General features: G+C 36.5%; 1 protein-coding gene across 6 annotated transcripts in view; it reads left to right on the top strand.

Moving 5' to 3' along the window:
• Window positions 1-22,240, top strand: part of CEP128 (centrosomal protein 128) — a 385,312-nt gene that overhangs the window by 122,033 nt on the left and 241,039 nt on the right. For all 6 annotated transcript variants that reach the window (XR_007453647.1, XM_049612400.1, XM_049612398.1 and 3 more), the window contains 2 exons: window positions 4,618-5,268; window positions 10,673-10,837. Coding sequence is in view for 5 of the 6 variants with exons in the window: in XM_049612400.1 (XP_049468357.1) it covers window positions 4,618-5,268; window positions 10,673-10,837 (816 nt within the window). In the remaining variant the exon portion in view is untranslated. The remainder of the gene's footprint in view (window positions 1-4,617; window positions 5,269-10,672; window positions 10,838-22,240) is intronic.

A 22,240-nucleotide genomic window follows, 5' to 3' on the forward strand; every position in this document is an offset into this window, starting at 1 on the left:
TCTTTTCCTTTTGTGTATTGCCTTCATGCTGAGGAGAAAAAGAGTGTATGTAATATATACTGTCTTTTAAAAGCTGAGTTTTTTAATTTAAAGGTTGAAAAGTAAGAAGGATCAGTGATAAAGTACATTTTAAATATGTACCATTTCTATCACATGCAATTTTAGAAAGGCTCATGTACTGATATATTAGAATAATCCAGCAGTCTGTCTGCATGTACCCTCAAATGCAGAAAAATAACTTTTTTTTTCTTTGAAAAATTTCTGTCTACCTTTTAGTTAATTCAAACAAATAAACAGACACAACTTGCATGTACTTTGTGGTCAGGCTTTTGAGGAGTTGGTTCCTGTTCTTATTAAGGTTTTAGACAGTATCATTCTTCTGGTTTCACACAGCCATTTTCAGTCCTTCTTTCACAATCTTCTCTTATAGCTTTTCATCTTTGGAAGCAGGGTTTGTTTGGTTAGAACATTCTCTTCTCATTGATCCTGACTGCTGCTTATTTTCCATTATGCCTCCACATTTCTCAAAGATTTTTACACCTGGCTTCCCCTCAACCTGTTTCATTACATGCAAGTCTTATCATCTTTGATGATTCCAAAGTTCAAGTTGGCAACCCATTGAACTCTGTGTCCTTAAGCTTCACTAATTTCCCATTTTACAGTGACCTTCAAGTTGCTCAGCAGCTAATTTCTGTCCTCATCTGTAATTCTCTATGTTCATATCTTCAGTTCCAAAATTTCAATCTCTGATCTTACACATTTCTTTTATTCCCTTTTCCTTTTTTAACCATTAACATCTGATTTTGATTTTCCACATTCCTCTGGTTGACCAGCCATTTCCTGGAATCTATTTTTTCCTGTCAACTGGACTTCGTGAAAAGCTACTCTGATGACATGCTCATCATCATCTTCAGTTTCTTCTTCCACCTCACGTGTCTTACTGATCGTCAATCTGGAATCAAACCAACTCTTTACTTTTTCCATTTCCACTCCTGAATAGTACCAGCACAATTTACGTAGAAATATCAGTTGGCTCCTATAGTGGTCTTGATTATCCCCATCTCCCCCTGCCCCAGTCCGTTTCGTTCAAAAAGTAATGCAGGCCAGTTACCAAGCACACAGCCCTGTTCCGATCAATGAAGAATGAGTTATGAAATCTGTTGGGGGAGCTTCCGGTAAACTCACTCCTGAAGAAGATACCTAAGAGACATTTTCTCCTTCTCTGGTTTTGTTGTATTTGGCTGTGATACCTGCAGTGGCTGAAGCTGGCTGTCTTGCAATGGTCCTGAGAATGAAGTCTCACACACAGGAAGGTATTGCCAAGAGAAGTTCAGAGAGGTGGACCTGAACTTTGGCACCGTGTCTAGAGCCGTTCTGCATGGAATGATATTAAATTGCCTTGTAGTTTAAGTCAACCTGAACTGGAGTGTTTCTGTACCGTCAGCTGAAGATAGTCAAGCTGATATGAGACATCAATTCTGGGAGCCAGGAGCTTTAAGTAAAAGAGCCTAAAATGTAGGATTGACTAAGTGGGGAATAAAGTGGGGACCGGAGGAGCCTACCTTTCTAAATGGAAAGTTGGCAAATTGTGCTATTGGAAGTAGTTAGTTGAACCATTGGAAATCATATGTTGGGTTAGTGATGTTGTGCCTCAGAGTGGGGTATTAAATGACCAGAATGAAAACTTGAGGACGTTGGCGTGTGCTGTGAACGTACTGCAGCCTTCAGAAGAGGCACACAAGAGAAAGACAAGTGTAGGTTGAAGCCTGCCTGTCTATATAAGCAGAGAAAAATAAATAATAAAAGCAGAGAGCAAGATGTTTTGGGGGTAGAGAGATTGAAAATCTGCAATTTATAATCCAAATATACAGAGTCTGTAATTTGGAGTTTTTTTAGCATTGGAATAGCCAAATGATCTATGCATGCTGAAGTTAGCCCAAGCAAGAGAGGGAGGTAGGAAACTTAGAAATAAAAATGGGATAAAAAAACAAGCCTGATTTCTCAGGCCCCTTTCAAGTGCTTCTCCTTAAGCATTCCTGGCCTGACAAAGGGGATCCAAGTCCATTGTTTTGAATTCCCTCAAGATAAAGCTTATTCAACTGAGGGCCCCTGGGAATGTCCAGGATATTGAGGTAGCAGTTGAGACACGGTCATTTTCAGACTCAGAGACCATGTCTAGACAAAAACTTGGGCTGTGGCTACCAGCCAAGCAATTAACAAAAAGAAAATAGAACTTACTTAGTTTTTAGTAACTATATTGGCAAAGAAATTAAAAATTTGACCAATATAGTCTGTGACTGTCCACTCTAAGGCTGCCACCCATTGTCATGTGATGTGCTGCTTGGAACACTGAAGCAGAGGGCAAAACCTGGAGAACTGTAGAGAGGCAGAGCCTGAGTTTTGAAGGGCTCTTCTTGAACTGTTCCATCTGTGATGTTCCTGTTATGTGAGAAAAATAAATACCTTTGCTGTTTAAACCAACTTCAGGAAGACATTATAGTCTTTTGTGTTCCAAGATGTTTTACCTGCTAAAGCTTCGTCTTGAAAATATAATTTTCATTGTTAGAGCTGCATGGAAGTCTCTTAACTTCTGGCCAGGGGCGTCTGTTATGTGTTCCACACATTAATCACTGTCTTGAAGCCACGTCTCCTTGTTCTCAGGCCCGTCCTGCATGTCCTTATAGCCAAGACTTGATTCTGTCCATTTCTGTCTTCTCTAGTATGGTAAGCAGAGTGACCTCCCAGAAATGAGTTACCCTAATTTTTGGACACTGTGAACATGATGAGCTGTCACTCTCATGATTATGTTATATGGCACAGTTGACCTGAAGATAAGGAGATTATCCAGATGGGCCTAATCTAATCACAAGAGTCCTTAAGAGCATAGACATTTTTCTGGCTGTTGAGAGGAGGGGAAGTCCAAGGCTTTGAAACAAGAGAAAGATTCATTGTGGTGTCACTGGCTGCAGTCTGAGGAGTCCATGAGCCAAGGAGTGTGGGTGGCCTTAGAAGCTCAGAGCAACCCCTGGCCCAAAGCTAGCCAGAAAACTGGGACCAGAGTGGTGAGAGCATGGAACTAAATTATTCCAACAACATGGATGAACCTGAAAGTGGAGTCTCCCCCCAAAGCCTCCAAGTAAGAGCCCAGGCCAGCTGACACCTTGATTTTAGCCTTAGGAAACCCTGGGCACAATACCTCTCCTGGCCTTAGGATCTATGGAAACAGAGAGATAATAAATGGGTATTGTTTTAAGCTACTGAGTTTGTTGGAATTTGTTACACTGAAATAGAAAAATAATACACCTACCCTTAGACCCTATAGTTCTAGTCATTTTTCCTGCCTTTCAAGGTGAATTCTTTCCTCTGTGGACCTGAGTCTTGTCAATCCAGGGACCTTGCTTTTTCAATTATACCTCTTCTTCACAGAGTTGATCACTGTCTTGAACAAATACCTCCTTGAGATCCTGGCTTCTCCTTGAGCTTGAACCTTCTGTCCAACCAAACTCTTTTCTACTAGTCTTCATCCCAACCCTATGATATAGGTGTTATTGTTATCTTTATAAAGATAAATAATTTCCTTAAGGCCCAAGAATGACTTATGGCTGGACTGAGAATCATATTCAGTTCTTTCTGGTCACAGCCCAATTGCATAACCACCTCCTTTCATTATTTCTCATGCTAGCTTCATTCTGTTTCTCCTTTGCTAAAACTGACAAGGATTTGAGGAAACTATTTTTTTGGAGTGATTGCCTTATTGCAGTTTATCATGAATTGTTTCATACTGAAGTATAAAACATAAAGTGTAAAACTTCCTTGTAAGTATTTGTGTTTTTAGTCATTATTTCTAATTCTGAAATGAGAATCTTAATTTTCTTTTTTCTGTCATCAAGCTGTGACATGTGCCCATAAGTAGGGACAGAGATTGTTCTCAGTGCCAGTGTTGGGGGTTGATGGGGAGAAATGATTTCAGCTTCCTTAGCTGCTGGCTGGCGCAGGGTGATGGACATCCGGTCCCTTGACTTTTCTCTTGAGTCCCTTCCCAACCTCTCCTAATCCTAATCTTAATCTTATTTCTGTCTTTTTGGGACTTCAAGACTCCCAGTTGCATACTGGTGTATTTCTTGTCACTAACTTTCTTTATTAATGATGGTTGATGTCTTTCTTAGATTGTATCTTCATATATCTTCCATATATTATCTTCCATATGTTTTTTGAGGTTTCTCCTTTTTAAAAGTGTGCTATTGAAAAAAAAACTGTGCAATTAAAAATGCAGAGAATTGTTATTTTAATTAACATTATATTATTTCAACCTCTGGTAAATTATAATAGGAGTCTTTTTTCCCCCCATTCTTTTGCTGAATCTTATCCTACATTTAAATACTTATAATCAAGGACTGACCTGTGTTGGTGATGAGAATCTGAAACATATATTTCAATGTGGCACTACTTCAGGGTAATTGTATTTTTCTAGCCTGAAAATTATTTTTCATTAAAAAAATGGAAAAATACAAAATTTTATTTTATGAATTTTTCTTCTCTGTGTGTATTAAACTTTATTTTCTGACAGTCCCTATGATGACCTTTACAGTGAATTTTTTTTTTTTTTTTACCTGATAGATTCTAAAAGAAAAGGATGAATTGAAAAGCCAGCTTTATGCAGCGTTACAACAGATAGAGAATCTTCGAAAGGAATTGAATGACGTCTTAACCAAGCGTGCCCTTCAAGAGGAGGAACTTCACTGTAAGGAGCAGAAACTAAGTGATATTAAGGCTCATCAAGCTGACCTTGAGCTAGAAGTCAAGGATTCCCTGGACACTATCCATAGGCTGGAAAGTGAATTGAAGAAGCAGAGTAAGATTCAAAGCCAGGTGAAAGTTGAGAAAGCTCACCTGGAAGAAGAAATCGCAGCGCTAAAAAAGGGCCAGGCCAAGGACAAAGCTCAACTTCTCGAGATGCAAGAGGCTGTCAAGGACTTGAGTGCCATCCGGGCCGATCTCGCTAATAAACTGGCTGAGGAACAGAAAGCCAGGAAAGAGGTGCTTAAGACCCTTGCTGACCTCAAGACACAGGTGAAATCTAGAGATGAAGAAACAGCTACAATCGTTACACAGTTAAAGCTAGAACGAGATGTTCACCAGAGGGAGCTGGAAGATCTCACATCATCATTGCAGAGTGTGAAAACTAAACACGAGCAGAACATCCAGGAGCTGATGAAGCACTTCAAGAAGGAAAAGAGTGAGGCTGAGAATCATATTAGGACACTGAAGGTACCTGTGCTGAATTATCCTGATGATACTGAAGGAATTTTTCTGGTGGCTCATGAAGTTAATAAAGCGTAAACTTTTAGAGATCATTTTGTATTCCTAAGCACTGAAGGGAAGATAAAACTAACAGTAAAGAGGCTTATTCTTGCCTGTTCGGCCGGGTTGAAATGAGTTATAGCAGCCACCTGGGAGCACCTATTTCAGAGCACTGAAACCCTTTAAAAAGAACGTTTAGCTATTTTGGGAGTTCAGGAAAGGCAGAGGTGGCAGTAAGTCGTGGACCTGAAACGTGCCCTCATTCAACATTTGTGACCTCCCCAAAATATAAAAGGCAAAGACTTGTCAAGGCCATAGAAGCTATAACCACAGTCCTTATTAGCATGGTAACTAAAGTGGATCCGCTTATGAGCTGTGTAAACCCAAGGCTTTTGAGATTTACCCCTCCTTTTCCAAATCAAAGTTGCCTGGATAAATGCTTAATTGAGATCCGGCATTTGGGGAAATGTTTCTAGGGTCTAATGGTATCAGCATTATCCCCACGCAGGGGAGTTATTTCATAACATGATTGTCAGGAGTGTGATAAATCTATCCCTCCTTCCTGCTTTAGTTTTTTTCCATAGTACTTATCATATGATATAGATTCCATATTATTTTTTATTCTCCCTTTATTAGAATGAAAAGTCCATGAGGACTGAGATTTGAGTCTATTTTGTTTACAGCCATATCTTCAGTGCCTAGAACAGTTCCTGGAACATTGTAGATATCTGTTGAATAGGTAAATAAACAGATAAGTCTTCAAAGGTTAATTATAAGTTTTTCAAAATTCCTTGAAATAGAACTACCATAATAATGCTTATGACGAAAGATGAAATTATATTGAACTATCTGACATTTGTCAAATGCTTTCAGCTATTTTTTTTTTTATTTTTTATTTTTTTTTTAGTTTTTTTTTTTTTCAACGTTTTTTATTTATTTTTGGGACAGAGAGAGACAGAGCATGAACGGGGGAGGGGCAGAGAGAGAGGGAGACACAGAATCGGAAACAGGCTCCAGGCTCCGAGCCATCAGCCCAGAGCCTGATGCGGGGCTCGAACTCACGGACCGCGAGATCGTGACCTGGCTGAAGTCGGACGCTTAACCGACTGCGCCACCCAGGCGCCCCGCTTTCAGCTATTTTATGAATTCTTCCCCAATTCCATATAGCCTACTGGCTGTAGTGGATTTGGGGTTATTAATTGGGGTGAGCAGAGCAGAATGGAGGCTGGAAGAATAGGTAAGAGGGCTTTACTATATTTCATTGAACCTAAGACACCATCAGTTGTCAGATGCATCATTATATCTACTAAGAAAAAAAAATACATGATATACTATCAGCTGCAAGACAACATCCCAAGACAGAGATGGTAAAATGTGAGAAAATATGTCTTAATATTGATGAAGTATGGCATAATAGTCTGTCAGAGTTGATGAGGACATAAAAGTAGAATCAGAGTTATGGAGAAGAGCTAATCTTAAAGAAAATAAAATATGTGTCATATGTTGATTGATTGGCTCTTGACAATAATAATAATACCAGCAGACTTGTGTTTGTTTGTTTGTTTTACTACTCAGTTTGTGCTAGTCATTGTAAGAAACTTACATGGGTTAACCATTTAATACTCATGTCATCCCTGCAGATTGTTTGGTATTTTTTTCTCTAATGAGGAAATTAAAACATAGGAAGTTAATAGCTCAGTGTGTTACATTTGGAGACTAGTGGCGACCGGGTTTGAACTTAGGTAGTCAAGTGCCTATGTTCTCAACTACACTGCTATACTGGAAAAGGTTTAGAATTGATGATGACTAGGTATAGACTTGGGTGACTAGGTGGATAATGAAGCTGTTTGTCAAGGTAGATAACACAGAACAGATTTGGAGAGAACAGTGACAAATCCAGTTTTTTAGCATGTTGAGTTTAGGTGGAAAGGACCTGAAGCCTAACCATGAAAGTCTAGGTAGAACAGTTTTCAGTGCATAATGGGTTAGACATTAAGGAGGAAATTGGGATTAAAGTTAAATATTTGGGATCCAGTAACCCATTGGTGGTAGTTGAAATCATGGGATTTGGATGAGATCGTGTAGGGAGAAGAGAATTAAACTCTAGAACACCAATCTGTAAGGGAAGTACTAAGAAAGAGGTTCTAGCAAATAAGAATAAAGGATTATATGAGAGACAGGAGGGAACCAGAAGAGAATGGTATCTTGGAAACCTAATTGTATGACAGGTTATTTTAGTTTCTGTTCTATGGAAAGTGTAAAGCATTCAAACAAAGGGTTTTAATATAGATGGTTTTTTGCACCCATGCTGTTGATTGCTAAATGTAATAGTCTGATCATGATGCTGAATAAATGTGTCTTAAAAAAAAAAAAAAAAAAAGGAAACCTAGGCAGGGCATTTCAGGAAAGGTATAGTCAAGAGTGTCCAATGTGGCGGACAGGTTAAAAAGAAGAACTAAAAACATATTCCATTTGTCAGAGATTGGTGGAGAAGGTCGCTGAGGAATTGTGAGGGGGTTGGATCAAAACAGAGTGCATAGTATTCAACAGGAGACTGGGTGGTTTTCCCCATCCTTTCTTTAGGAAGTGCTTTGTGTTCATGTGTGGTGAGATGACAGTAAAGCTGTAAGAAATTACCTTTATGTAAAGAATATGTAATTTAGAAATATGCTGTAGATATTCTGAAATTTTTAGGCATTTTTTAAATTCGAAAAACAGATATAGGAGGGGTGTTTTAACCACTCTTTAATGTAGTACAAAAGCAGCATAAGAGCTTAAAAAGAGAACCAGAGATTGTGAAAGCCCAGCACTTTTTATTTTTATTTTATTTTATTTTATTTTATTATTATTTTTTTAATGTTTACTTATTTTGAGAGTGAGAGAAAGAGAGAAAGAAAATCCCAAGCAGGCTCTGGGCTGTTAGCACAGGGCCCCACACAGGGCTAAGTGCCAGGAACCATGAGATCATGACCTGAGCCCAAATCAAGAGTTCTGCACTTAACAAACTGAGCCCCCCAGGCGCCCCCCAGCACTTTCATTTTAAAGTTAATGAGTTGCCTATCAGGAACAACCCTTGCCTCCTGCTATTTCATTTACATAATTCTATACTTTTTACTTATTTATGTTAATTAAAAGGAGTTAATAATGGTCATCATAGGTGATTTAGCATACTGAATTATGTACAGGAGGACTTTGGACAAGTAGCTCTATAAATGTTATATTTCTTTGGCTTTTGGCTTCACCTTTATTAGTTTTCTGAGTCTAACAAATGCCTATACGTTACCCATATTTTTTCTCACAATATATATTTTCCCCATCTAGAACTACCCTTATGCTTTTTTAAAATTTAAATGTAAAATATTTTAATGAAATACTCTATTTACTATTAATATTTGAAGGATATTGTGTTATCACCTCATTATGATTTCAACAAAAATTTTGGTAGAGCCTTTTTATGGAATCAAAAGACCAAGGATTTGAACTCTTTTGCTACTTGCTGGCTTTTTGACCTCAGTCAAGTTACTTAACCTTTTTGCACCTCATCAATAAAATGGGACTAGTAATGTCTTTATCACAGGGTTTTTGTGGTATTACTTTGTAAACCTTAGAGTGAGGTGTAAATGTAATAATAAAACCGCAACAAGAAGTACGTTCTTAGTCAAATTTAGGCATTAGTGTGCTGGTAAATATTTCAAAATAGGCTCTCAGGGAGTACAGGGGGAAACACTGATTTACAGGATTTGTCGGGTTTAGTGTTATATAAATACATCATTTGATTTCAGACTGTGAAAGAAGATATCACCGAAGAGGGACAGTGTCGCGAAGAGATGGGCACAGCTGGTTCTTAAGGCTCCCTGAGCCAGCTCCAGCTTGCCGTTGGCTTTAGGGGGAACCTTGTATACCTAAGAGTTTCACTGATCATAAAGAAAAGGCAGAGCGTTCTCTTGAAACCTAAAATCATAATTGAGCAATTTTCCTGATGAGAAACTTTATTTTGTGGTTTTATTTTTGGGTTGTGAAAACAGGATTCCTCATTAAAAATCAATTCTTTTGTTAATTTAAAATGGCATCTAGTCTTAGGTGAATTTTGTGAGGTGAATATACTATAGATTTTGTCGAAAGCTGACAAAACTTCCTTTCAGGACATTGATTCCAATGATCTAATTCCTACATCCCTGATTACACATGTATAATACACTTGTAAAAAGAAAAGAAACATATATTTTAGGAGTTAATATATTTTAAGCAGATCATAGGTAGTTGCTTACAGCCTGTTGGTAACTGGTAGGTATGACCAGTTAACAATGACAAGTGTATGCAGCTGGTTTTTTTAAAAATGACAAATTTACCTTTTTAAAGGCAGTGCAGCAGAGTAGTTGAAAGCATGGACATTAGAGAGAACTCTTGGGTTCACATCCTGGCTCTGCAGTTACTCATTACATATCCTGGGCCAAGTTATGAGTGTCTCTGGGCATCAGCTTCAAAAAAGGAGGCAGTAAAAGTAGTACCTCCCTGGTCGGGTTCCTGTGAGGACCAAATGAGGGAAAACTATGCAGAGAGGTCTGAGAGTAGTGCAGTGCCTGACGTATAGCAAGTGTGTACGTTGTTGTTATTTTTAAATTCATTTAAAATGTTAAATGTTTATTTAAAATAACACTTAAAATGGTATCTTAAGTTTCACGTGCCTGACAAATCTTTATTGAATCCCATACATGGAATAGATTATTTCTCACTTTTTCTGAAACTTGATTCTGGCTTATTCCAAAAAAAAAAAAAAGAGCAAATACCAGGTACTTTCTTATGCTGTTGGTACTGAAACAATCACTGGCAAACTCCTTTTCACGTTAAATTATTTGTAGTTGCTTGGCTGCCATGATTCATAATCCTTTTAGCCTCAAGGGTGGTTCGGTAATTTTGTGGTACTGAAAATACATAATTCTTTCACAAAACCCAGGATCGTAGATGAAGAAACTGATCAGTCAGTACTGTGTCTTAGTATTTCCTTTTGGGGCGCTTCTGTCATAAGCCCTCAGCAGAGTTGGTGTCCCCTCCCTGGGCTGTCACAGTATCTGCTTCTGCCTTTATTAACACTCCTCATTCGTTGTTGTGGAACGGATAGCTGCATCTGATGCCTCTACTCTTCATATTCGTTATCTCCGCGCCTAGTGTGGTACCTTTCACTGAGGAAGTGCTCTGCGAGCGCTGAGGAGTGATTGAATAAACGCAAAGGGCATTTCCTTTGTGTGTATGTTTCTGGACAGCTGCGTAGAGCAAAATCTTGAAGTTTTTGCCCACTGATCAAATGTGTACTTTTTTGGTGTACAATTTGCCTGTGGCCAGTGGACTTTCTCTTTTCTTCTCTTTTTCTCAGGCAGAAAGCATAGAAGATAAGAATACGGCTAAAGTCCATCGTTGTCAGCTAGAGAAGTTGAAATCACAGTGTGACAGGCTGACAGAGGAATTAACCCAGAATGAACAGGAGAACAAAAAACTGAAGCTAAAATATCAGAGTTTGAAGGACCAGCTAGAAGAAAAGGTAAAAATATGAACGAATGCTCATTTTAAAGACGAATTCAAATTTCTTCTAGGATTTCTTCTTAGGATACGTTTTATGTATTAATAAATGCTAATTGTAGTCTTTCATAGGTAAATTGTATTGGTGCCAGAATAAAATGTTAGTTTATTAAAATGATGGATTTTTATTCTTTGAACCAACTGTTAACATTCTACTACATTAGATGTTTAAGTTTCTTCTGGGTCTTGAAATAGTTTAGAGGCAAGGTAGCAAAGAAAGGAATTCTGGTTTATTGAGGACGTGCTATACGTCAGGCATTTATGCTAGTTTATTTACATATGTGTCCTTATTCAGTTCTCACAACTCTGGGTTGGATTTTATTGATCCCTTTTAACCTATGAGGAAACTGAGGCTCAAAATAAAACCTGTAATAGTTAAGTGCACGCTATATGATAGGCACTTTTAATGCTCATGGTAATTTTGTGAAATAGATACTATTATGCTCATTTTTGCACTTGTAGAGATGGAATCTTAAGAAGGTTGGTAACCTTGGAACATCCCTAGCAGGCTTACCACTTTCCTTTCAGTAGATGTGTGTGAATTTATTTTGAGTATCTGCTGTACACAGGAATTGGGTAGAATATGAGGGACTTTTAGAGAGTCACTACTTTTGTGGCAAAAGTCAACTAAATATAGAAGACAGAATATTTTTCTTCTACCTGCTTCCAAAAAGGATTTGCAATTGAGTGTGATAGAAGTCAAATGTAAATAAAGATGACCATTGAAATACTGATAGTAGAAGACAGCGTAAACTGGGCCAAATGAATCCTGTACTTGATAAGGGTTACTAGCATCTGTGAGGAAGGTGCTACCATTGGGTAGGATATCATAAAATGCTTCATAAACCTTCCTTAACGCTTTACTGATCTTTTCCTCTTTTTTGTATTTTGCAAAATTCCTATATTTTGTACACACACACACACACACACACACACACAGTTTTTTTTTTTTTTTTTTACCTTTCTAGTAATTCTTAAAATCAAGGAAATAAGATAGAAGTTAGGTGTTTATGATTAAATGTGCTAAATTAAGTTGCTGAATTTAAGCCTACAATCTTGACAACTGCTGCAATTTAGTTCTTATGTCATGTTTTGGTTTTAGTGTGTCCAGTGTTCACACATATTTACTGTATCTCTTGCCAGGGTGTAGTTGCTGTGGAGATAATGCAAAACATTCCAACTTTTCTGTAATTAAAATTCTAGTCAGAAGATTGTGTTAACATGTTTTATATTTACCTATTTACATTTAAGAAATAGTGGTTCAAATTTCATATATTGGAATGTAAAGTTTATCTTGTTCTGCTTAAATATTTCTTCACTGATTCTGTTCATGATGTTCTAGATATATATGTTCTCAGGCATTCAGATAAATGGAGCATTTACCTTAGGACAGAGTTTCAAGAATTATTGACTGTATTCCATTGCTATGTATTGAGCATCTAGTATGTGGCAGGCCTTGTGCCAGGTGGTGAGGGTTGGATGTAGATAAGACACAGGTCTGCAACTGAATGCTTATGACTGGATTGTGAAAAACTAAATCCCTTTCAGTTGTTAAAACTGTATTGTTGAGTCTTGACATTGGGTACTAATGCAGAGAAAAGATATCTCCTGAGTCTAAACTGGAGAATGATCTTAAAGATACAATAGTCTTAAACACACACACACACACATACATATATATATATATATATATATATATATATATATATATATATACCTTATATGCTTGCTTTTCTTTAATAAACTTTTTGTGTGTGTGATTATATACTTTTGGTTGACTTAGCTGTTTATGTTGACTCATGCCTTAGTATATGGCTACATATGAATCAAAATTTTGTTGGGTCAGGGCGTCTGGGTGGCTCAGTTATTTTGAGTGTCTGATTCTTGTTTTCAGCTCAGGTCATGGTCTTACAGTGAGTTTGAGTCCCCCATTGGGCTCTGCACTGACAGTGTGGAGCTTGCTTGGGATTCTCTCTCTCTCCATCCCCACCTCCTCTCTCTTTCTGTCTCTCTGCACCCCTGCCTCAAAATAAATATTTTTTTGTTGCGTTAAGCCATCTATAAATAGGTCTGAGAGGTGATAATAGTATTAGTGGCTATGGGCAGAACGTTGAGTGTCAATCATTTTCTAGCCGTATGTCTTTGGGCAAGTTGCTTAAAACTCAAAGCCTGTTTTATCATCTTTGAAAAGATGATAGAATTAAATGTGAAAGTAATTCTATTATAGAATTAAATGTGAAAATGTATATAAAGTGCTTGGCAGAGTAACTGATATCTAATAAGCTATTAGTAGTGTCAATTAGTAGATGCCATTATTTTGTTATTGTTGTGTTTCCAGATATTGCTGGTTAGTGGTTCAACCAAACAGTCAACCAATCAGCGAGTATTGACTGCCTGTGTTTAGTCTAATAATGTGTTAGGCAGTGAGGGGCCAGGGAACTGGGAATAAAAATTATTGCACAGCTATGCAGATTGGAAGTTGAGAACGAGACTGCGTTGAGTCACTTGAGACAGATGGCCCCCAAAAGGAGGCTCCCTTGTGAAAAGACCTGGCAGTTCTATCAGCAAGTGATATTGAAGGCACGTGTGTTAAGCAAACCAAACAGGTGGGAGGTATTATAATATGTTTTCTATTGGAGGACAGGAATCAAATCTTGATTGTTTTTCCATCTCCAAGATCAGGCATAGAGCCAGGTACACAGTAGATAATTTATAAGTAAATTGTGGGTAAAGAGGTGTGTGTGTATACACACATACATGCTTATACATGTATGTAACAGATAAAAAATATGGATAACCTATGGGTGTGTGTGTGTGTGTGTGTGTGTGTGTGTGTTGTGGCCAGACTGCAGAAGATAAAAACAAGAAAAGATGAAAATACATTTTCAGTGGGGGAAAAAAAAAAAAGGCCCTGTGACTTGTAGCCCACAGATTACTATGTGAGCAGTGCAAGTGAACTTGGTAAATGGGGCCTTTTGCATTGAAGAGGTTTCAAATGTGGTTTTTCTGCAATCAAAGGGGAAGCCTTTCTTGTTTGCCTAACACAGCATTATTCTTGCGTGCCCATCTTATGGCGTTAATACACACTTCCCCTCTTTTTTTTTTTTTTTTTGAGTGTTTATTTATTTTAGAGAGAGCGAGTGTGAGCCGGGGAGGGGCAGAGAGAGAGGGAGACAGAGGATCTGAAGCGGGCTCTGCACTGACAGTGGAGAGCCTGATGCAGGGCTCGACCTCACGAACCATGGTCTTTGTTTTTTGTCATGTTCTTACTTGGTAAGCTAAGAAATGTTAAAATTTCATCAAAATTCATATAAAGCATTAGCATCAGCAGCCTTAATCAGGCGATCAGGAGAAGATTGCTGTTAGTATATATGCACAGAATAACTAACTTTAGCATATTTTCCTAGTGCATTCAGTGGTGATATGTGGTAATAAAATGCATTTTTTTCCAACATCTGATTTTGCTTTAACATCAAATGTTATTTTTCAATTTTACATGACAAAGAGAACAAGTATTATGCAACCACAGAATTTTTACATATGCATTTAAAACTTTATTATGAGCTTCTTACCAGGGAAAAAGCTCTCATGAAGTGTTAGAGATAGAACTTTTTCTCCATCTATAGTGTCATTGAAATTTATTATTCCTTTTGCTTAAAATTTTAAAAGAAAGTATTTGATTTCTTTTGTTCTAAAAGGTTATTAATATTAATCTTTTTATTTTTCTGGTTTTACCTGGAAACTCATAATGTTGTTTATTTTATCAGAAATCTATTTTTATTAGTTTCCCTGAAATCTAACTCATCAAAAAGTTCATGTATAATTAAGTCATTTTTGCTCAGCAGGTCAACATCAAAATTTATATAGTGAAGGTTTTAAATGTTTTATCTATACAGACCTATATCTGATCCAACCTAAAAAAATTATTAAAGTATGAGTTTATTAATGATTATTAATGGTCATTTTTGTGGAGCTTTTCAAATAATTTTGTAGTGTAAGTATTAAACATTGTTTTTAATTTTGAACATATTTACATAATGTTTGAGACATAACTGGTGTCTAAAAAAATTGGGAGAATATTATTTTGTAGATTATTCTGTTCATACTATGTGTATTATCTTGAACCTTATGTTTTAGAAGAATGTTTTATGAAAAAATATATAAAATATTTTATGCAGATACATTTATAAGCAATGCAAAAAATGCTATAAAAATGTGAATAATATTCTGAGATGTTTTCCTATGTCCAATGCAGACATAATGAAGACATTAATTTTCAGGAATTAGGGAAACAATTTAATTGGGCATATTCATTTTTATAAATTCTGAAATTATAGGTTTAGAAAATATATTGTTCTTTATAAGGGAACACTTAAAAAATATGAAAACAGGGACTCAGTGGGTTAAGTGTCTGACTTCGGCTCATGTCATCATCTCAGAGTTCGTGAGTTCAAGCCCCACATCAGGCTCTGTGTTGACAGCTCAGAGCCTGGAGCCTGTTTCAGATTCTGTGTCTCCCTCTCTCCCTGCTCTTCCCCCACTTGTGCTGTCTGCCTGTCTGTCTGTCTCTCTCTCTCTCTCAAAAATAAATATTAAAAAAAATTTTTTAATTAAAAATTTAAAAAATTATAAAGCAAATTTTCATTGTGGAAAATGCAGGGTACTTTATAGGGAAGGTTTAAAAACTCACCTATAATCTCACCACCTAACTTTCCTACATTCAGTTTTTGGTGAAATTCTTTTCAGGGTTCTTTTCTATACACACAGATACTCAGGTCCCATTTAGGATCATTTGCCATGCACAGCTTCATAGTCTGAATTTGCATGTCATTGAACATTTTTCAAAATCAAGTTTATTTGGGGTGCCTGGGTGGCTCAGTTGGTTGAGCATCTGCCCTCGGCTCAGGTCATGATCTCTCAGTTTGTGAGTTTGAGCCCTGCATCGGGCTCTGTGCTGACAGCTCAGAGCCTGGAGCCTGCTTCAGATTCTGTGCCTCCTCCTCTCTTTCCCCTCTCATGCTCTATCTCTCAATAATAAATAGATGTTAAGAAAAAAATTTTTTTTTTAAATTGTTTATTTAACACCCAGTATTTTATCTGGTGAATGTGGCATTCTTTTGTTGTTGATTACATTACTGTTTTTTCTATTTTAAAATTATAGATCAAGTAATTTCTATCCAAATAATCTAGTACTTTCCGTATTTGGATATTTCATTTGTATTTTTTACTGATTTAATTCTAAGCAGAATTATGCAAATATGCTTCTTGCTACTAGATATTCAAATCTGGAAGAGAAAGGCATTTACTCTCTTCATTTTGCTTTCTCCTTTAATCCACCCCTAAACACAACCACATGTAGAACTTCCTCTGTTACTGGAGATGCTGTCACATGGATACATATACCTTGTGATTGTAGCTAGCCATGGCAACGTTGGAAGATTTTTCAGTAGTTTGTTTTTCTGCCCCATATCTGTATGCTAGATTTTGATTTTTTTTAATAAACATTGTCTCAGATTTACAAGATCGCACTGTAATATTGTGCAGAGGTGGTGGTTCCCAAAACATTTGGCACCAGTGTAATTCTAAAGTATGAAAGAGCCTTGAACAGTACCAACCTCCCCATTCTCCCCCCTTCTTTTATAGATGAGGCAGTTCTGACCTAAAGAGTTAGTTGACTTGCCCAAGTGTTCTCAGCTGTCCATTGGTAGAAATGGAAATAGGAATCAGGTTTACCAATCCTATTCTCTCTATTGTATCAGAATTTATAGGACCTACTATATTGATTATATAGGTTATTTGGGATGTTTAGTTATCTCATATAATTCTTGCTTATTTCTGTAGTATACTGACTTCTCTTTAGAGGACTTTTTTTCTCTGTTATTCTTTCAGGAAATGAGAATCCTTGATGAAACAATTAGGAGCATGTTAAAGCCACAGATGGTGCGACATCCAAGGCAGTTCATAGGAACCTAAGTTGTTGAGTAGATCAGGATTCATAGAAATGTATTTTTGTTCCTTCCCACGAAATGCTTTATTCAAGTTATTTGTGAAGCGACACCTAGCAACATATTTTAAAGCTATGATTATATTGGATTAAAACATTTAGGAGATAGTTTTCTTATACAAAATGTGGATCTTTGAAAAATGGTAATTACAATTCTCATTTGCAAATGTAATCATGATACCCATTTTTACAGATGGTGGAGACTGAGGTTAAGAGTGTAATATAGTGACTTGCCCAACATTGCACAGCTTGTGGTAGAATCAGGATATGAGCAAAAATTCCTTGTATTTTTTCCCTTTATTTGCTGCCAGTAAAATGACTCACATTTGTATCTTTTCATTGAACTCATAGTGTTGAATTTAAATTTAGGGTTATTATATTCAACAGATTACCATATACTCTTTTATTTTTTTAGCTTTACACCAATTTTGGAAAAGGAGTCATCAGATTTTGTTAGAAAAATCAAATTAAAACCTGATATTGTGACATAAAATATATCCATGGCAAGAAAATATGAATCAATGTTGTTTAATTTTGTGTTTCAGTTCTAATTTGACCATCTGTTAAGGACTGCTACTTTTCATGATGTGGAAAAATACATATGATTGTCAGATGCCTATTCTATAAAAATATTCACTACTTTGCAAAATCACATTTCTGTATTTTCTTTTACTAAAAACTCAGATCGTAGCAGGCACAGTTCTCTGATTTCAGTGATGTGTGTGTGTGTGTGTGTGTGTGTGTGTGTGTGTATTTGTTTTTTGTTTTTGTGTGTGTGTGTGTGTGTTTCAGTACAAAAAGAAATAGAAGCAAATGAGTTGTGACTTTTTTCACTTACTTTAGGTCATTTTTAAGCAGACTTCCTTTTTCTTTTGTGTTTCATCTATTTTAAAAGTGTTAAGTAGGATAAAGCTGTAGCTACCACATATTAATTTGGAGGCAAATTTAAAGCAGATACTCTAAATAAACACTGACTACGATGTTACAAGTAATTTCCTTTGAGATTGCTGTCATCTTAAAAAAAAAAACCAAAAAAACAAAAATAATAAGATGGTCAAATTAAAGGTAAAATGATAAATTTTGTATATGTCATTTATAAAGTGATTTTAATTGAACCACTTATAGTCATTAAGTCCAGGGTAGTCCTTGACTTTTACAGAGAACTGGCTGAAGCATAAGACTGCTTACCATGTATGAAATACTATGCCAGATTTTAAGAAGCAAGTTTAAAATGCAAAGGTGACATGACTATGCATTGACTGGGTTGGGGGGCAGTTACACATGCAGCTGTGGCAGAGGATGGGGCAAGAAGTAAAAGTTGTATAGAAGTACATTTGGTCTCTACTTTCCAAAATGGAACGTAGGTATGGAGAAGCCATTTTCAAACTCTGTTCCATTGGCAGTGACTTTTCCACGAACCATTTGCAATCAAGGAGGTCCACTTTAAATAAAGGTAATGAGTGAAGTCAGAGTTTGCATCTTTATCATTCCTGATTTGGACTTGATTGAGAGGCCTGCCATTTAATCCTTAATTCATTGAGTGGTTGATAACTACAGGGGCTTGAGAGGAAAGTAGTCTTGTTGGACACTATCCTTTAAAATCCTGTACTGTTAGTTTGATTTCATTTAATTTTGAAATTGTGAGTGATACCCATAGTGTAGGAATTAGGCTAAATAATGGTACACATGGTTGTGGTGTGGAAAGCCAAGGGGAAAAGTTCTATATTATATCTGTTTCAGTGCTTTGTTGGAAGTTAAGCAGGCCTAGCCTGCTTGCTTTGGTAGACCCTAAAAGGAAACATAAAATGAATGTCCAGGTTTGTTTTCATTGAGGTTTCTTTCTTTCTTTTTTTTTTTTTAATCACAATTTAAAATGACTGAATCTGTTTTGTCATTTAATGTTGAACAAGTAATATTCTGTTAATTTTAGGAACAAAAACAAACAGGAGGTACTCATTGCTTACATAAGTTATATTATTTAGAAATTTGTTTTTAAACTTTTCCCCCATATTCTTTCATAAGAATAAATGCATGCTTAAGCATCTTTTAAGAACTAAAAAAAAGGAGAAGAAATCCTGATGGTTTTTAAAGACACTGTAAGCTTATAAACATTTGTCTGGTGATGAATGATGCATTTTTTTCTTTTGAAAATTAAACAATGTTCGTTCCAAATGCATAATTTGAAACTCTAGTTGTTTGTTTCCTTGTCCATATTTTGTTTCAGAAATAGAAATGCATCAAAAGTGGCTGATTTTAAATAACTAACGTTATTTCTGTTTCCCAGCATTTGACTTAAGAGAAATACGTAATGATTGCAAAATGGTCCTAAAACTTAATGAATGCATAAAATACCCTTCAGTGGTATTTTTGTTTCCAACTTTGAATATTAATTTCTAGGAATGTATCCAGTACATATCCTGACACCTTTCTGATTATGCTGCCAATGATCTTTGTATTGCTCAATATTCCCCTAGAAAAAGATACTTAAAAAGCCTGAGGCAAGAATAATTTCCTTAAGTGGGGTTAGAAGTTTAAATCTGAATTTCCATTTTTTGGTTTCTGTTTTATGGATAACTTTCCTATGCCTGCTTAAGACTAGGCTCTGGATCGGAAAGTCTTTCATACTCAAATTTTAATGTGCGTCAAATCATATATCCAGTGTTCTAATTATGCCTTACTTTTTTTCAGTTAGCTCTACTGTTTTACTAATGCTCTCAGTTCTTATTCTTAGTATGCTATTAATCCTAACTTCTTCCCTTCCTTTGAAGGAAATAGTGTAAAGCATCTGCTTACAGAGGAGAAGAGAGTATATATAACCCACAAAATAGGTGCAATTTTACTTTAGGAAACCAATCTTCTAGTAGGAATTACAATGTTCTTTTGCTTTTTAAATACATGTAAAGAATCATCTCATTCTCTCACACATGGATCCGTACTTAATTTGTCAGCAGACCTTATTGATTCTACCCTTAAAACTTACTCTGCATCTGATCACTTCTTGCCACAAGGCAGTGCTCTCACTTTTGTGACATCACCTTGCCTTGATGGTTACAATAACCTGTAATTGACAAGATGATTGCCTTCAATGAATTTACTAATTAATTTATTGCAAAAATAAACTTACAGAAACACAAGCAGTCACTTGAGTTCAGAGGTTCTGTTTTTTTTTCATTATCATATAGTTGGGGTCTATTCTGCCTAGTGCATAGAGAATACACACACACACAAATGCTCACAGGATGAATGGAACGTAGGAGAATATATATGTTTCAGAAAGATTTATCGATCGACTGCTGTGTGACACACTACTAGGTACTGGGATGTTTAAATAAAGAATAAGATCTCTACCCAACAGGAACTCACAGTCTGGTGGGGAGACGGACATAAAAGACACTCAAATAGTAAGAACTCTAGGGGAAGCTTGTGTAAAGTGCCTTGGGAGCATAGAGAAGGGGTAGACATTCCTATTATTCCTAAGAGCTCAGTTATCTGTTGTTGTTATAATATCCATGTGGGTGAGGAGGGAGTTTCCTCATGTTACTGCACTTCTATAGCAAGTAAAAAATTCAGTTTATGACCTTCCCTTGTCCTCTTTATTCCTGAGTAGTGTTGGGTTCACTGAGGATAAAAGATTTACATAGGTTAGATCCATGGAGACTTTTAAAAACTGATCTGAATTGTTGATTGTGGAAGTGTTGCTTTGTTTTATTTTTTGCGTATTTTTTGATACCAATCTAAACATTTAATATATAGCCGTACTTTGAATTTAAGAAATGCACCATCATATAAAGATCTTGTATTTTTCAGAAATAAGTTTGTAGAAAGTAGTTATGGTGTGGCCAATACTTAATGTTTTGTTTATTTATTTTCTTGCTGTTTTGCAAGACAGTTTGAACTGCAGTGTGGTAGTTTTCCAGATTAAAGTCTTTTCAGATACCCTGTAATATCTATGGTAGATCCTTCTCTTTTAGTTGTGAAGTTTCTGCCTTGGTTGGCATTTCATTGTAACTTAACTTCCTTGCAGCTGAGTCAACTCTGTTGGCATAAGTAATATGAGCTTTCTTTAGAGAGTTAGATAAATGGCTTCCAGACAGATCCAGTTTTTGTTCAGGATAGTTTCATAATTTGCCTTGTAATGCCAGTGTCCTGAATTTAAGGCTTAGGCATAACAGTTATCTTGAGTTATGGAAATATTCTTTCTCAAACTTTTTAGGCAGGGGCGCCTGGGTGGCTCAGTCGGTTGGGCGTCTGACTTCGGCCCAGGTCATGATCTCGTGGTTCATGGGTTCGAGCCCTGCGTTGGGCTCTGTGCTGACACCTCAGAGCCTGGAGCCTGTTTCGGATTCTGTGTCTCCCTCTCTCTCTGGCCCTTCCTCTCTCTCTTTCTCTCTCTCAAAAGTAAATAAACATTAAAAAAAATTAAAAAAAAAACTTTTTAGGTGATATGTGCTGGTCTATAGTTTCAACATGCCATGCTTCCAATAACTTTGTATTATATTATGTTAGCTTAAATTCCAACCTTTAATATAATTTGATCTCTCTCTGCCTCTTATCCTATTTCTCCCCCACCTACTGCTGATGTGTTAAAGATGGCCTTGGGGCTGAAATATTGTCATTCTTGATTATTCAATTTAGTTTTCAGTGAAGGAATAGCTTTAACTTTGTAATTAATGACTTATTTAGTCATGGGAGTGTGTTTTATTTGCTAAAATCTTTATTTTAAGGTATATTAAGAACTGTTTTCATGGCATGTAACAACCGTATTGGAAATAACATGGCTTTTCTGGAACTCTTAAGATATTGAAGGAATCTCAAAATTTTTGCCAAGGATATAACATTTTGGACATGCTCTAGTTTTACTATAGTTCTATTTCCATTAAGATTGTGTCTACTTGTAATCTTTACAGCCTTTGGGAAAGTGAATGTTCTGAGTTGTGAAGAGCATGTGGTAACATAAATATATAATCAGAGAACATTTCGTATCCTTTGAATTTATAGCTCCATTGATCAAGCCAGTCAACATTGTGTGTGTGTGTGTGTGTGTGTGTGTGTGTGTGTGTGTTTGATGAGATCGTGAGCAGTATTTTTTTAACTTACTTTAGACACAAATGTTAACGGTGTAATCCCTTCCTATCCTGAAATGGAAACCTCATAAAATATTTGCTATTTTGACAGTGGAACGGTACCTTGCTAGGGTGAGATTAGTGTACTTTTTGACTGAAATCTGCCAGGAGCAGATTTTACGTGCACAGGGTACATATCCAGTATAGATGGATAGCCCCTAAAAGTTTAGGCTATTGATGGTGTTCTCTCTTCCTCCTCCTCCTTCTCCTCCTCCTCCTCCTTCTCCTCCTCCTCCTC

This window comes from Panthera uncia, assembly GCF_023721935.1.
Source record: "Panthera uncia isolate 11264 chromosome B3 unlocalized genomic scaffold, Puncia_PCG_1.0 HiC_scaffold_1, whole genome shotgun sequence".
Lineage (NCBI taxonomy): Eukaryota > Metazoa > Chordata > Mammalia > Carnivora > Felidae > Panthera > Panthera uncia.